At 42.5% G+C, this 14,619-nt stretch overlaps 1 protein-coding gene across 1 annotated transcript in view; it reads right to left on the bottom strand.

Moving 5' to 3' along the window:
• The window catches only part of ADAMTS16 (ADAM metallopeptidase with thrombospondin type 1 motif 16), a 162,221-nt gene that overhangs the window by 66,787 nt on the left and 80,815 nt on the right, over positions 1-14,619 (bottom strand). Inside the window, exons 11-17 of the mRNA XM_036845990.1 lie at positions 14,214-14,309; positions 9,290-9,438; positions 7,979-8,151; positions 6,026-6,156; positions 3,930-4,053; positions 3,268-3,512; positions 1,280-1,418 (exon numbers count right to left, since the gene is read on the bottom strand). Of these exons, the coding sequence (XP_036701885.1) occupies positions 1,280-1,418; positions 3,268-3,512; positions 3,930-4,053; positions 6,026-6,156; positions 7,979-8,151; positions 9,290-9,438; positions 14,214-14,309 (1,057 nt within the window). The remainder of the gene's footprint in view (positions 1-1,279; positions 1,419-3,267; positions 3,513-3,929; positions 4,054-6,025; positions 6,157-7,978; positions 8,152-9,289; positions 9,439-14,213; positions 14,310-14,619) is intronic.

Genomic DNA, 14,619 nt, shown 5'->3' with positions numbered 1-14,619 from the left:
ATTAAAACCTGGAATGCACAAAGCTGAAATCCATTTGTCCGAATGGAAACTTGTCTGTTTTTTAAATATCAGATAGAACTTAATATTTTTTTTCTAAATTTGCACGTATTTATTCTCCACCCTTTACCAGATAGTGCCTACTGGCTCTAAGCTAAAAATGTCCCTCTAGTGAACTAGCTTTATCAATTAATCATGGGCTTATAATTCTTATGGTATTAAGATGATAAACCCATCTATCATCATGTGAAATTCTTCTTTCGACATGTTGTTTCTTGTCATTTTCACTGCAACTTTCATAAAATTCTTATACTTCCTAAGTGAATTTAAGTATATGACTTTACAGCAAAATTTTTTCCAGTAAATCTTTTGAACAAGACCATTTGATAAAAACCTCACTCTGTATCACTATAGTTTCCATGCAAGTTTCTATTTCTCATCATCAACATGAAATGTATAATAATTTGAGTGAATTTCAATTTAATAATCTCAGAAAAATTACCCTTTCAAAAATCTTAAATTAGATGAAAAGCAGAAACCAATTCACTAACCCTTAAGGGCACACGCTGACATAGATGAATTAGAGAAAACAGCTCAAGTTGTCAAGTAACAGTCAGCAGCACTGCTCTCTACTCTGCCTCTAGAAAGGTTAGTACCTCCCTCAGGCAGAAGCCTGGACTCCTCCTCAGGACGTGATGAAGACCAGGGCAGTGTGATGAGGACCAGGGCAGAGTGATGAGGACCAGGGCAGTGTGATGAGGACCAGGGCAGAGTGATGAGGACCAGGGCAGAGTGATGAGGACCAGGGCAGTGTGACGAGGACCAGGGCAGAGTGACGAGGACCAGGGCAGTGTGACGAGGACCAGGGCAGTGTGACGAGGACCAGGGCAGAGTGACGAGGACCAGGGCAGAGTGACGAGGACCAGGGCAGTGTGACGAGGACCAGGGCAGAGTGACGAGGACCAGGGCAGAGTGACGAGGACCAGGGCCGTGTGATGAGGACCAGGGCAGCGTGATGAGGACCAGGGCAGAGTGATGAGGACCAGGGCAGCGTGATGAGGACCAGGGCAGAGTGACGAGGACCAGGGCAGAGTGATGAGGACCAGGGCAGAGTGATGAGGACCAGGGCAGTGTGATGAGGACCAGGGCCATGTGATGAGGACCAGGGCAGCGTGATGAGGACCAGGGCAGCGTGATGAAGACGACGGCAGTGTGCCCCATGGCCCTAAGGCACCCGGCACCTCTGTGCCTGTCCCCAGGATGGCCGTGGGAAGTGACCTACCCCCTCCACATGAGACGGAGCACTCGGAGCGGATGGTGGCCCACGTGTAGCTGGGCTGAGTGCTGAGCTTCTTCTCACCCCCCAGCCGTAGCACAGAGTATTCCCAGGCAACGCCCGGGTTCCTTCCCTGAAAGAGAAGCTATAAAAAGACAAAGGGAAAAAGAAAATGAGTTAAATTAGAACCAATAAATAGAAGCTAATTTGTTTTAAACTACTTGAAACACCAGACTTACCCAGCAGAAGATGATTACAGTAATAAACACTGTCCATCCTCCAAAATTAACTTTCTAAACAGGAATTAAACTAGACACAAGCACATCTATAAAATATATAGACATTTGACTCTTTTGCCTTGCATTTAGTGTTTCTTCCACAGCCTTTACTACCTAACAAGAGCATTTGGTTATTTCCCTCCGTGTTACCTTGGGAGCCCCACCAATGCTCTCCATCTGAGCAAATCAGAAAATGATACCTAAAAAGCACCATCACAATTCCTAGTGAGTTCCAAACCACCAAGAACGGGTGAATGGATCGCATCCATGCAGGATGAAGGCTGAGTACTTCCTCCTGTGATGGGATGTGGAGGACTTTTGCCTACTGGCACGTACTGTATGCCTCCAGGAGGAAAGCATCTTACTAGTAAAGATCTCTCAGCTTGGGCACACCTGTGAGCAATGCTCGGCACACGGAATTGCATTTGGACTCTTCATCTCCTAGCTGGAAACTCGACCACATGGACCAATTACTTTTTCCTTCATAAAGGTATCGATCCCTTGATCTGGGTGAGAGGCTTTTCTGGAAACCCCACCATTAGCCTGTTAATAGAAATCCCACCTCTGAGTTTTGGAGTCTCACTGGTCCCTGATGGGAGGTTCCAGTGGATGAAGTCACTGGAGCTTCCCTAAACCCCCTGGCACCACAGTTCCCTCCCTGACAACACAGCTCGAGTCTAGCTGGAGAAGATGCTGCAGGACAGGTATGAGCCCTGGACAGGTGGCCTCACTGTACGACCACTGAGCTGTTCTGCCACCTGACATCCTGAGCCTCTTGCATAGGAAACAGGTTCCCAGTAAGCCTCGATTACCTTCAACCCTGACCGATCTCTCTTTCTTCATGGGTATTAAAGCTAAAAGCCTGAGATGGGGGGAGAGAAATAACCAAGGCAGAAATTCACAGTGAACATGTTTATAAAGGGGCAGAGGAAGCAGCTCCGGGTCAGGAGGGGCGATGGCAGTGGGACGTGTGGAGATGGGGTGTCTCCCAGGAAGATGCAAGGACACCGGGATGGGGCTGCCAGGCCCGGAGAGCAGGTGGAGGGCCTGGGGGTGGTTCACACCTGCACACATAGGTGTGGGCTGAGGGGGCAACTTTTGAACCAGTCTTTTCTTTAAATGTGCACAGAAATACAAAAAAGTAGGGAATTAGCATGTCCACTGCCTGTTACCACCACCTGCCCGGTCCCATGAGGACAAATTACATTGTTAGAAGATGCCCGTTTGTATGTCGTGAGCCTCTGCCATCTGGGGTAGAGCACAGAGGGGCTTGCGTAGGGGGTGAGTGTGCGGTCCCCTGCCAGGCACTGGGCCCAGGTGGTGGGTTCTCACTTCACTCCCATTTGCACAAAACTCGGCGGAATGCTGGTCCCACCCAAACAGGCACACACAGAGACACCCACAGTGGCTGCTTCTCAGAGCCACAGAGCTTACAGGGGAGAAGCAGACTTTTGTCAAAATCGACTGATCAAGATGCAAAAATGGGAACCGCATGATGTGCGTAACTACAAATCTCATCACGCACCCAGAAATGAAAGGCGATCAAAACAAGTCCACTGGCCCATTTAGTTTATGAGTTGATTAGTTTTGTTTCTGAGACACTATCTAACTGCAAACAATTTTGTGTGGATGTAATATTTTGCCAGTAGCCTTGAACCTACAAAAACACCCTAAGACCCCAAATCCAAGCCCTGAGACCAAGAGGCTGGAATCTACCTCCACGATCAATGTTTCGTTGGTTGGCCCAGGGGAGGTTAAGCTCTCGGGCTCCCTGTAGGACCGTCTGTAGTCGAAGGCAGTTCCTGAAAACTTGTACCGGCCGGGCCAGTCCACTGTCCAGTGTCCATTCAGGTAGTATTTTTTGAGTGCATTTCGCACAGAAATGTAGGAGGTAGATACATTCATTTCATAGATGCGAATACTCCGGGCTCCAGAAGGAATGATGACCATCTGGTAATACTCTAGAGCAAAGGAGACAGGAAGGGGGGGTATGTGATGCTTCACTCAGTGCTGCCAAGGCAAATCCCTAAGCACCTGCGGTTCTCCATAACCAAACCTTGAGAATCAGAATTTGGAAACTGGAGATCTGTTTTGGCAATCCAGTTGCATGAGTCCTATAAATGAGGTTTTTTTTTTTTTTTTTTAATTGGAGCAGAGCTATTGTAATATTCACTGTTTCTACAAACCACTTGAATTCAAATACCTTAGCAACTACTTCCAATCAAAACAGAAGGTTTGAGAAGCAAAGCAGGCAAGGAGTCTGTGTAGGGCTCTCAGGACTCTGTCTGCTGTTTGCACTACACCTCCCATCCTTCCCACCAGGTGGTTCCTTTCGCTCTTTGCTCAGCCAGGCAGGCAGCTCTGGTGGGTGCACTCACGGTTGGCATGGTGCTGCTTGGCATAGAGGCCCTTGTGCGTTGTGCAGCTGGAGTTACTTCCCCGGCACACGCCGCAGGAGTCTTCCACAGCATCGGATCCCAGCACATTGTCACATCCCACTCTCTGTGGGACCCACGAGGTCACGTGTCATTCATGAAAGACAAGACAACAGGGGCGAAGTCACAAACCTTTTCCCGTCGAGTTGAAAGTTTCACCAACACGGGAGAGTTAACAAATATTTATTGGATACCCAGTATGTGCACTGCGAGACTTGTCAACTACGCTTCCATCCAAAGGAGGAGACCTTCGCGTGGCAAACATACCCTGTCCTCTTTGGCATTGCTACACGACTGTCCTACACTGAGCCCGCCCAGAATTAAACCTAGCGGGTTGTCATGTTGGAGACGTGGGGAAATTTCAGACTGATATAAAGCACTTAGCACAAATGACAAGCAATGTGGCCTCACGAGGTTCCACTGGAATTCGCCTCGTGCTTTTTTGAATCGCCTTGTGCAGAGGCAAAGAAGGAACACAGGCCACAGGGCGATTATTCCCAGCAGTAAATTATGTAAAAGGCACATTTGGCTACTGTCTAGAATTTTAGCAGCTGTTTATATATTCTGAGATGCTTGCCAATTTTACATTTCCTAGCAAAGAATATAGGCTAGCTATGTAAAAAATCCATTCAGAAATGATGGATGAACTATAGTCCACAATCCCTTGTTTGAAATCCTAGGGCCAGATGCATTTCAGAACTCAAGAGTTTTTTGGATTGTGGGAAGGTAATTAACATATGCATATGATGCGAGAGTCCCTGCAGGGCTCCAGACAGCAACAATGTTTCTAAAATGCGCACATCTCTACAGTGAGCGGGATAAACATAACTGAAGATAGTCGCATCAATTCAAGGCAGTTCTGCCACCAAATAAGCTCAGGTCAGCTTATATTTTACAGTCAAATAAACTTTCCATTTCACACATCTTTGGATTTCAGAATTACAAATAAAGGATTGTGGTACTGTATCATTAAGAATACATAAAAACAATGACATATTTAACAAATCAACTGATAATTAGACACAATGGGTGGACAGTTGAGCATTTTAAGGCTGAAAGAGATCCGAACAGAATCATTTAGTCTAATCTTCATGCATTCAAACGATTACACTGAGGGTCTGAGTGGATGATTCAACTTTACTGCGGTCATGGTCTACACCTTAGAGAAAATCAGACCTGGGACCAAGGTCTTTGGACTCCACTGAATACGAATATTGAGTAACTTCTTCACTGAAAAGCCCATTATTTACATGCAATGTATCTGACCATTGCATGTAACACCCTCCCATTGTTTATAATAAAATTCTTCCCACATCTCACTTCTGTGCCTGGTAACAAGCTCAGAACTTTGCGTTCACTTAGCTGCCTATCTTTCCCAGCCTGTGCCCTGAGTCCCTCTCCAACAGAAGTGAGGCTGCCGATTTCCCGAGACCCCCTCGACAGCTGTGAAGCGGCCCCTGTCTCTGTGCTGTCCCTGCCTTCATTTACTCTGGCGCCACTGCCCGGCTACTGCTGTCTGATTGGGCGACTCTACGCGTCCCCAGTCCCAGTGCCTTCCACAGGGACATGTGGATAAAAACCCCAAGTCCTCGTCCCCGCAGCAAATGGCCCTTTGCGAGCTTCTCCCCTTCACTCACCTCCTCCGCATCCCCCAGCTCCTGCCTGCCTCTGGGTACTCTGACCCCTGAACTGGTTCCTACCGTCCCATGATTTCCTGTACCTCTGTGTTCCCCTCCCTGCTTCCCCAACACCCCTCTTCCCTTTCCCTTCCCTGAGGAACCCTACAAATCTCTTAGGTCCATATCTAAGAGAGAATCAGCTCCACCCTTCCCCCCGCCGTGCTCTCTGCACACGCCTCCATTGCCACAAGCCACTGCCTGTCTCCACAGATGTTCACCTGGCTTTCTCTCCCTCTGGGCTGTGACTTGGAGGGAAAGGGTGTGTTTTAAATGTCTGGTCTCTCTAGCCCCTTACAGGATGCCTGGCATAAAGCAGACTGTTGGGAGATGTTTGTTGAATGAATGAATGATCATTATTACCTCACATATCCCATCTATACAAACATTACGGCTATCCTCCGAGCATGGAGTCCCATCTTTGACTTTATTTGACAAAGAAAAGAAGAAATCAAATCCTTCTGCGATACAGTAGAGTTTGCATAAGTCCTGATCTTAAAAAGAAATACACACACAAACACAAATAAGAAAGATACTTAAGCTCTGATCATTTTTTTGCTCTAAGTTTTAGATAGACTTTTTTTTTTTCTTTTTTGCCCATAAAATAACTCCCACACAATAATACATTGCAAAGACATCTTTATAAATTACCTCTTTAGGCTTGGTTTTTCCCCTTGAATTTTTTAAAATATTTTTTAAAGCTTCACTATTAATTGTTTTTCGACTGTGTCCTTTATTGGTCCTTGCTCCATACACAGTGGTTGGCACATAGTAGGCATTCAATAAACATTTGTTGACTTGAACTACATTACTGTTCACCTATTTTACTAGTATAATTAATTACTCTTTCTACAAATGCAAAAAGTCACTACCATTTTGAAGCAATACACAAAGTTCTTACAAATAAAGTGTAATAAAATACTTAAAATAATCACAAAATTTCTTAATAGCTAATGCATTTACTAAAATACATAGTAGTTTTAAACTGATAAAGAGAATAACATTTGGATGAAATCTCCAGAGAACATTGTTTTTTAAATAAATATAATGGATTGTCAAAAAACACTGATAAATGGAGAATATAGGTCTCATTATATACCTCAGAGTGGCAGATCAAGTTCACATACTCTCTCGGTAATCCATTTCAAGGATTTATGATTTATATGGCTAACATGAACTTTTGTAGAAACCTTTTTTTTCCCCCTTTGTTCTCTTCTTGGTAAAGAAGAGAACAGTTGATAATAAAAATTTATCTGCCTTAGGAGTTTTCACAGGCCCGAGACTCATGTACAAATATTTTCTTTATAGTGCAGGATAAGAGACCCAACTGAATAATTCTAAGAATCAAATTTAATATGTGCTTCCATGATTAATGAATTTATTTACTGCAGACTAGCAAAGCCAGGAATCGCACACAGATTTTTTGACCCCAATTTCCAAGTTCTTTCTACTATTTTCTCCGGTGTCTTTGTTTCTCACTGGCTTAATTTTTCTTAATTTTTACTTACTTTTAGGAGTAAAAACCCAACAAAAAAAGCTTTGTTTGAAACTGCTTAAATTTTCCTTCCAGAATTTGCTGATTTCGTAAAACTCTCACCATGATAACATTATATATATTGGGATGGTAAAAGTAAGTGCCAGATGAGATGGCTCAACTTATGTATTTCTCAAGTGTTTCTTGGACAATACAGTACTCTCATTTTCAAAGAATGAGATGATTAGGTGTTCTTTGAATTTATCTTCAAGTTATGCTACTGGAGCTACTGAGTTCAAGTTACTACGATCATAAGGACAATACATATTTCTCTCCAACTGGAGAGTAAAATCTTATATATGGTACAAATAAACTTCCTGGTTTATAAGTTGTAGATCAAGACTTTCCAGATATGTAGTATATTATTTGATTTTCCAAAAGACATGAATTTGCTTTCATTCTCTGGCAATAATGAGTGTTCAATGGGTGACATACTCATTACCATATACCATCAACTGCCATGATTTGTATTAAAAAAGAATTGATTCATTACCAATAAATCACCTACTTTGAGTGCTTTATCACTTCTTTAAAGATTTCATGGTATTTTGCACATGCTCTCTATCTTGTTTGCTTTTATTCTGAGCCCACAGCTGGTCAAGTTTAGATAAGATGCCAGTGGCCTTGGGGCAGGCAGAATCAAGCTAGCAACAGGAAAAGAACCTGTGACATTGCCCTAACAGCAATATTCGGTCTATCTGGAGGCACACTATTGATCACATAGTTCTTTAAAGAGTAAAGAAGTCCGAGGCTGCCACCAGAAAGCGGGATTTGAGACTTACCTTCTACGTGGGTGTACGGCTTCCACTTGTAGTACCATCCTCGGAACCGTTTGCTATTGTACTCGGCACACTGCAGGGCGCGGAAGTCGACACTGTTATGGGGACATTTCTGACTGTTGCAAAGCTTCAGAGTTCGCGTGGAGCCCGCACAAAACTTCCCTCCATTCGATGGTCTGGAATGTATAGTGTACAGTTAGAAACCTTGCCTTTGAATAGCTACTCACCCCTCCCTGGAAATTAGGCTTATTAGGGAGATGGAGCACATAATGTTAAAGATACTTACGGTCACCAGTTAAAAGAAGTGCATTCCTAAGAAGTCACTGGCATTTTCTTACATATTAATGATATGGGTAGTATTTTCCTTTTCTATTGAGTGTGCAAATAATTGCAACATTGGTAGAACAGGTTAGAGTTTGGGAAGTGAGTCAGCACGTATTTGCTCGTCTCCCTGTAGGGGGCAGGGCGAGCATCGTGGTTCTCCGAATTCCATAAAGGAGGGCAGCTGGGAAAAAGCAGAACTGAGACTGAAATTCAACTACTTCGCCGTCCAGATGGCAACTTCTTTGCCCTACCAGCCTCCTTGCGACAAGGCGAGGACACCGGATGGGGACAGAACAAGCACTCTCGTCTTCCGCTGGTTGGAAGAGACAGCAAACACCCCTCTCACCCCTTAGAATTCGCGTGGACACACCAGCACGAGACCACCCTGTCGATGCAGGGGACCAATCAGGTCTCATGCGTTAAAGACAGGACTGAAATAAATCATTTTACTTAGTCTTAACATAAGTTAAACACATATAGGTGCAAAAGGAGAACTGAAAAACCCCTTCATTGCACTGCACTGGTGACTGCTTTTAACATCCTCGTCTTCTACAGAAGACACACTGAGACCACATGTTGTGAAGGGAAATACATTTGATGAAAAACCAAGACTTTGGTTTTCTCACATGAAAAAATTGTTCTTACTGATTCTTATCTATTGATTTGTGTTCTCTATACTTATGATTTATCTCCTTATTTTAGGCAGAACCTTGGTATTTCATGTAAGCATGGTTAAAATCCAGTTCTTGAATATCACTGTCGGCTCCGTTACTTTTGCTGTGGTCAGGTAGTTATAAGCACCTTAAATTATACCACAGAGACATCGTTGTATGATAAATGCTTGAGTAAAAGGGCTTTCTGACTTAGCGTTCTTTTACAGTAATATGGGGGGTACAGAATTATTTTCACTGAGCTTATGTCCACATGCTGTTTGGAAAGTTCGTAGCAGAGAGATGGGTGTTGATGAGGAGGGAGGTCCTGGGCATTCACCTGGGGTTTGTGCAGAGCCGATCCCTGTGAGACACCCCTCCTCCGCAGGTCCTGGAGCAAGGAGACCAGGGAGACCAGTCTGACCAGTGGCCGTGGGTGGGCTTGGGGCCTTCGTCACCATATTTCACACACTGCCCTCCGCGGCACCACTGGAAATTAAAAAAAACAAAACGGTGATATGACTTGTGGGTAGAGAGTAGGTACATCACTACTGCAATGCTGAGCCGTGGGGCGTTTGGTCACATAGGCAGACATCAGCATCCCTACCCTCAGGTAGCACATAATAAAAATACATTCAATGCAGCTTCTTTTTTTTCTTTCCAGACCTAGCCTTGTTCTATAAATCCACATAAAGGGAAGGTACAGAGCAAAATCATTTTCAGACGTCTGTCTGAGCTGCTGGAACCTAACATGTGTACTTAAGTCGTGTTGCAGGAACACTCAGTCCAATTGTTCACCTCTCAGGTGTATGAGCTCTAACCTTTCCTGGAAACAACGTGCTTTTCACCTCTCGCTGTCGGAACAGACTGACTGTCAGGTAGAAAAATCCAGCTGGAGGTTCCATGTGGCTCAACACCTTGTCATTTCTGGCTGGTGCTCTGTGCTTTTGCTCCAAAGCACCTGGGCTGGGAGCCTGGAGGTTATAAGTGATGCATGTCAGAGGTCACACAGCTTTCTAAGGACACGAAACAACCCACACAGGGCTTCTCCTGTCCCTACGAGGCTGGAGATTCTATCAGCTCCCCTTTTTCCAGAGAAGCGTTCATAGATGTTAATTCTGCTAAAATCTACATGGTTTCTTCACTTCCACCACATGCAAAAACTACACAAGATCTAGCGTGCATTCAATGGTGTTGGTTTTCCCACTGATGGACCCATTCACTGGGCACAACTGACATTCTGCCAGCAAAGCATTGTGTAGGAGTCTATAAAAATAATAGTTTTAGAAGAGCAAAACCAACCTATCAATGTCGATATGATTGCTGAACTGTTTAAGGTTCCTTGCAGTACTTGGTGTCTACTGGATGAATTCTACTTGAGATGTACAAAGTGTTGGGTTTTAAAGTCACTTGGATAATTCCTCTGTTGTGGTCATAGTTAAGCCAATAACTTGACTTAAAGCCTAAATGGAACCTATTTAGGTTAGATTGTTTCATTTTGCTTGGGATGTTTATGAATTACTTTAATAAAATTTGGTCTAGTTTTGTTTTAAAACTACACAAAATGTTTACTTTTTTTTAAAATTTAGAGTTTATCCTTTTATTTTTTAGCATAAGTAATTATATATAGACTAGTATTTCCTTTTCTTTCATAAATGACCCCATATTGCCCCCATCTTTTTCCATCCTGCTTTTTCATTTAACAATATATTCTGTAGTTCATTCCACAGAATAAGATAGACACACCCATCCTTCCTCTGTTGCAGTTACAAAACATTCCATTGGGTATATTTCCAACCAGTTCCCTTCTGATGGACATTTGCATCATTTCCAGGCTTTTGTTTTGATAATTATTGCTGCAATTAACAGTCTTGCAAATGCATTTTTTTTTTTTGCCAGAGTATCCTTTTTTTAATTGAAGTATAGTTGATTTACAATGTTATGTCAGTTTCAGGTGTACAGCAAAGTGATTCAGTTATACTTACATATATATCCATTTTTTTTCAGATTCTTTTCCCTTATAGCTTATTAAGAAATATTGAGTATAGTTTCATGTGTTATACAGTAGGTCCCTATTGGTTATCTATTTTACATCCAGTAGCGTGTGTATGTTAATCCTAAACTCCTAATTTACACCCCCCTTTCCCTTTGTTAACTGTAAGTTTGTTTTCTATGTCTGTGGGTCTATTTCTGTTTTGTGTATAAGTAAGTTCATCTATATCATTTTTTAGACTCCACATATAAGCTATATCATATATCATAGCTATATCAAGATATTCGTCTTTGTCTGGTTTACTTCACTTGTGTGATAATCTCTAGGTCCATTCACATTGCTGCAAATGGCATTATTTCATTTCTTTTTTATGGCTGAGTAGTATTCCATTGTATACATGTGCCACATCTTTATCCATTCATCTCTCGATGGACATTTAGGTGGCTTCCATGTCCTGGCTACTGTGAATAGTGCTGCTATGAACATTGGGGTGCATGTATCTTTTCAAATTATGGTTTTCTCCGGATATATGCCCAGGAGTATCCTTAAGCGACTATCCTTAAAAATTATTTAAGAAAACTTTTTGAGATTCTGAGGAGAAAGCACTACATCTTCTCCCAAGTAGGTTGGGGGGAATGCCTAGGTGCACGTAGACACACAAACATGAACATGCATACATACAATTTTTAGTCTAATTTCATGCAGATCACAGACCTGTGGAGCCAGTCAGTGGGGTGGTCGGGGGCAAGACCCTTGTGTGAAATAGACACATAAAATGTCCGCTGAAGCACCAGTTGTATTTCTGAGAACAATCCCATGTTTATCACAATTTTACATTTTACCGATGGAGAGTGTGGCTTACGAAAGAGGCTTTATCTTGGACAGTGTGATGTCACGATAAGGCTCACACCCTGTTGTGATACTGTTCAAGGAATTCACTGTCACACCTAAACCCCGTACAGACAGGGCAGCAGCATAATGAGGCACAAGAACGTACACCGTTCTTGAGGTGAAAATGAGCCCCGCCTATCACTTCAACCAGGTGTGTGACCTGGGGCACTGACTCAGGTGCCCTGAGCCTGCCCGTCCTCCTGTGAACATCAGGGATGAGGGAAACCACCAGACTGGCTTGTTCCAAAGACCCAATGCAATGACACAGGCCAAGTGCCTCGGACCATTTGCAACGTAATCACAAAGTGAGAGCTGGTTTAATTTTCCACTAGGGATCATTAAAGAACCGGAATCTGCTTCAGCATGCATCCAGGCTGTGGTCCTGACCCCTGTTCCGGATTTCTCATGGCATGAGAGCAGAGAAACCGAGTGTCTTTTTCCTGGAAGAGTTCTTTGGTGTACAGTGGGGGGCTGCCCTAGGCTCACCCTCCAGGGTGCCTGTGAGGATTCAATGTATATCATGTTCTCAGTACAGTGCTTGCCACTGAAAGATGCACTGACCACTCAGGTTCACCAGCACGCATACCCATGCAGAGCCTCAGCGTTGGTAGCACGTGGAGGAAAATAGGTTCCCATCCAGGAGAAAGATGCACAGGAGCCGTACAGTTGTTGTCAGTTATCTACAGCCCATCCATTGCTCTGGAATATTCCAAAGTACTGAGATACTGACTTCTGGTGATGCACGCTTCTCAATCAATAAACCTCATGGACACTCGTGGACCGGTGATACAGGATGACACAACTAACACGAAAGGGGGCTTTTACATGAACTTCTGATGCTTGTCCCAGCATGGCCACTGGGCAGCCATTCAATCCTGGGCAGAACACTCAACGCTGTGTAATTTGTAGGCATCCAGTCCGGCTTAATGTGCTCTAATTCTTTTCAATATGAGGAAACACCAGGAAAAAATATTTTAAAATACCAATGAAAACCAATTTAATTGCTTTCAAGGTAAATAGAATGTAACAAGAATATATGGGTAGCATCACAGCTGTAACTTCATCCAAGGAAAATAGTAGATTTTAAAGAAAGTAGGACACCTGGAGAACCACACCATACCTGTGTGAACCATCACCAAGGCAACAATGGAAGGGCTGCCAATCGTTCCAGAAATAGGCATAATTTTGCAAACTATCAGATTTGCAAAATTTGATCAGTTTTAGTCAGTAATGTGCAAAGAGTCGTGATCACCTGCAGTTAATGTTCAGGTAAATTCTCTGGTATCCTGTGATGGTTGGTATTTCCACATTGCAGTACCTTAGCAAATCTATTTTCTCTTTCAAGAAACTAAAAGCATTTTAATTAGACGTTTTTGTTATGGATTAATTTACTGCTGCCTACATCCCTAGAAGGATTTAAATATCAGTCTCACCCTGGGAAAGTCTGAAAATAAAGCATATTAACATGTGTAGGATGAATGGTTGCTGGGTGCTATTCTTAAGCATATTTACTTCATTTCTCTTCATTTCCTCAGTCAGCTTTGCAATAATTTAACCCAAAAGCATTATGTTAGCATTGTTTCCTAATACATTAAATCCTTTCTATTTGTATTCACATTTAAATATGTTTATGGTATGATAGGTTTACTTCGGACTTTAAACATCTTGGATCAATGATATTCAGGCATAGATTTCTCTTTCATACTCATTAGCATCACTAGAAAGTTCAGATACATAGGATGAAAATGGTTACAGTGACAATTTGGTCCCAATATATTTCTATGTTTATCAATAGTCTTTTATATTCTGAAAAAAATACAATCACAGGTTAAATCAAAAGGATTAAAAGATTACTCTTGAGTGTTAAGATAATTTATTTTTAAGTTTTAATGACAGAATTGTCATTGTCTCCCAGTTAGTAATAAACTTGCTGTCTTATGAATTTCTTCTTTCCCCTACTAGAGCACCTCTCTCATTTTCACAGGAGCAACAAATAGGTCAGAAGGATCTATTCCACAGTCTTCAAGCTGATGCTTTGAGGCTTTAACAGAACTGCTGAATGCTAGTTCTTTATTTGATTAAAAGGTGGTCAAGAGTTTAACATTTTCCTGAATTAAACAGATTCAGCCATCACCTGTTGCCTGACATTTACGTCTATTTATTCCAGGCAGCTCATCAATTATATCATTGGAAAAGTATGAAGGGGAGTCCTCTTCATAGAATTAATATAAATTAAACACAATCTTTTGACATGGGTATAGATATGGACATATATATCAGAAAGATGGGCTTAAAAAATACCAAGGCAAGCAGAGGAAAGACGCATGGTTGAAAGACTGACATCTGAATATGATGCATGTGCCTAAGATTAGCTTCTTACCCTGTCACGCCCACAAGTGGTGCCTTCTGCCGCGGGCATAAATTTAGTCTCACATTTCCTCCCAATCCGGTGGCACCACAGGGCTTTACAGATATCCTAAAGGCGGAAAAAATGGTCATTAGTATTACAAATGATCCATGCAACTCTGATAAAATATCACTGAAAAATTTAAGGGAAAAACAACTGATATAAATTGAAAGCTGACGTCTACTTTGGAGTAGGTGCATATGATAGAGTGACGACCTAGAAGACTCATGTTCTAGACTTGCTTCAACTTAATTCTATCCCTGAAGCTCTATTTATTTATATTTATTCATCATACATTTAACAAAATTACACTTTCTAAATTAAGAAGTAAAATATGCTTAATCCACGGACTGAAGAAAACTGCGAAAAATTAAAATTA

Source organism: Balaenoptera musculus, chromosome 3, assembly GCF_009873245.2.
Source record: "Balaenoptera musculus isolate JJ_BM4_2016_0621 chromosome 3, mBalMus1.pri.v3, whole genome shotgun sequence".
NCBI classification, from domain to species: Eukaryota; Metazoa; Chordata; class Mammalia; order Artiodactyla; family Balaenopteridae; genus Balaenoptera; species Balaenoptera musculus.
This window is presented reverse-complemented; position numbering and strand designations above follow the sequence as displayed.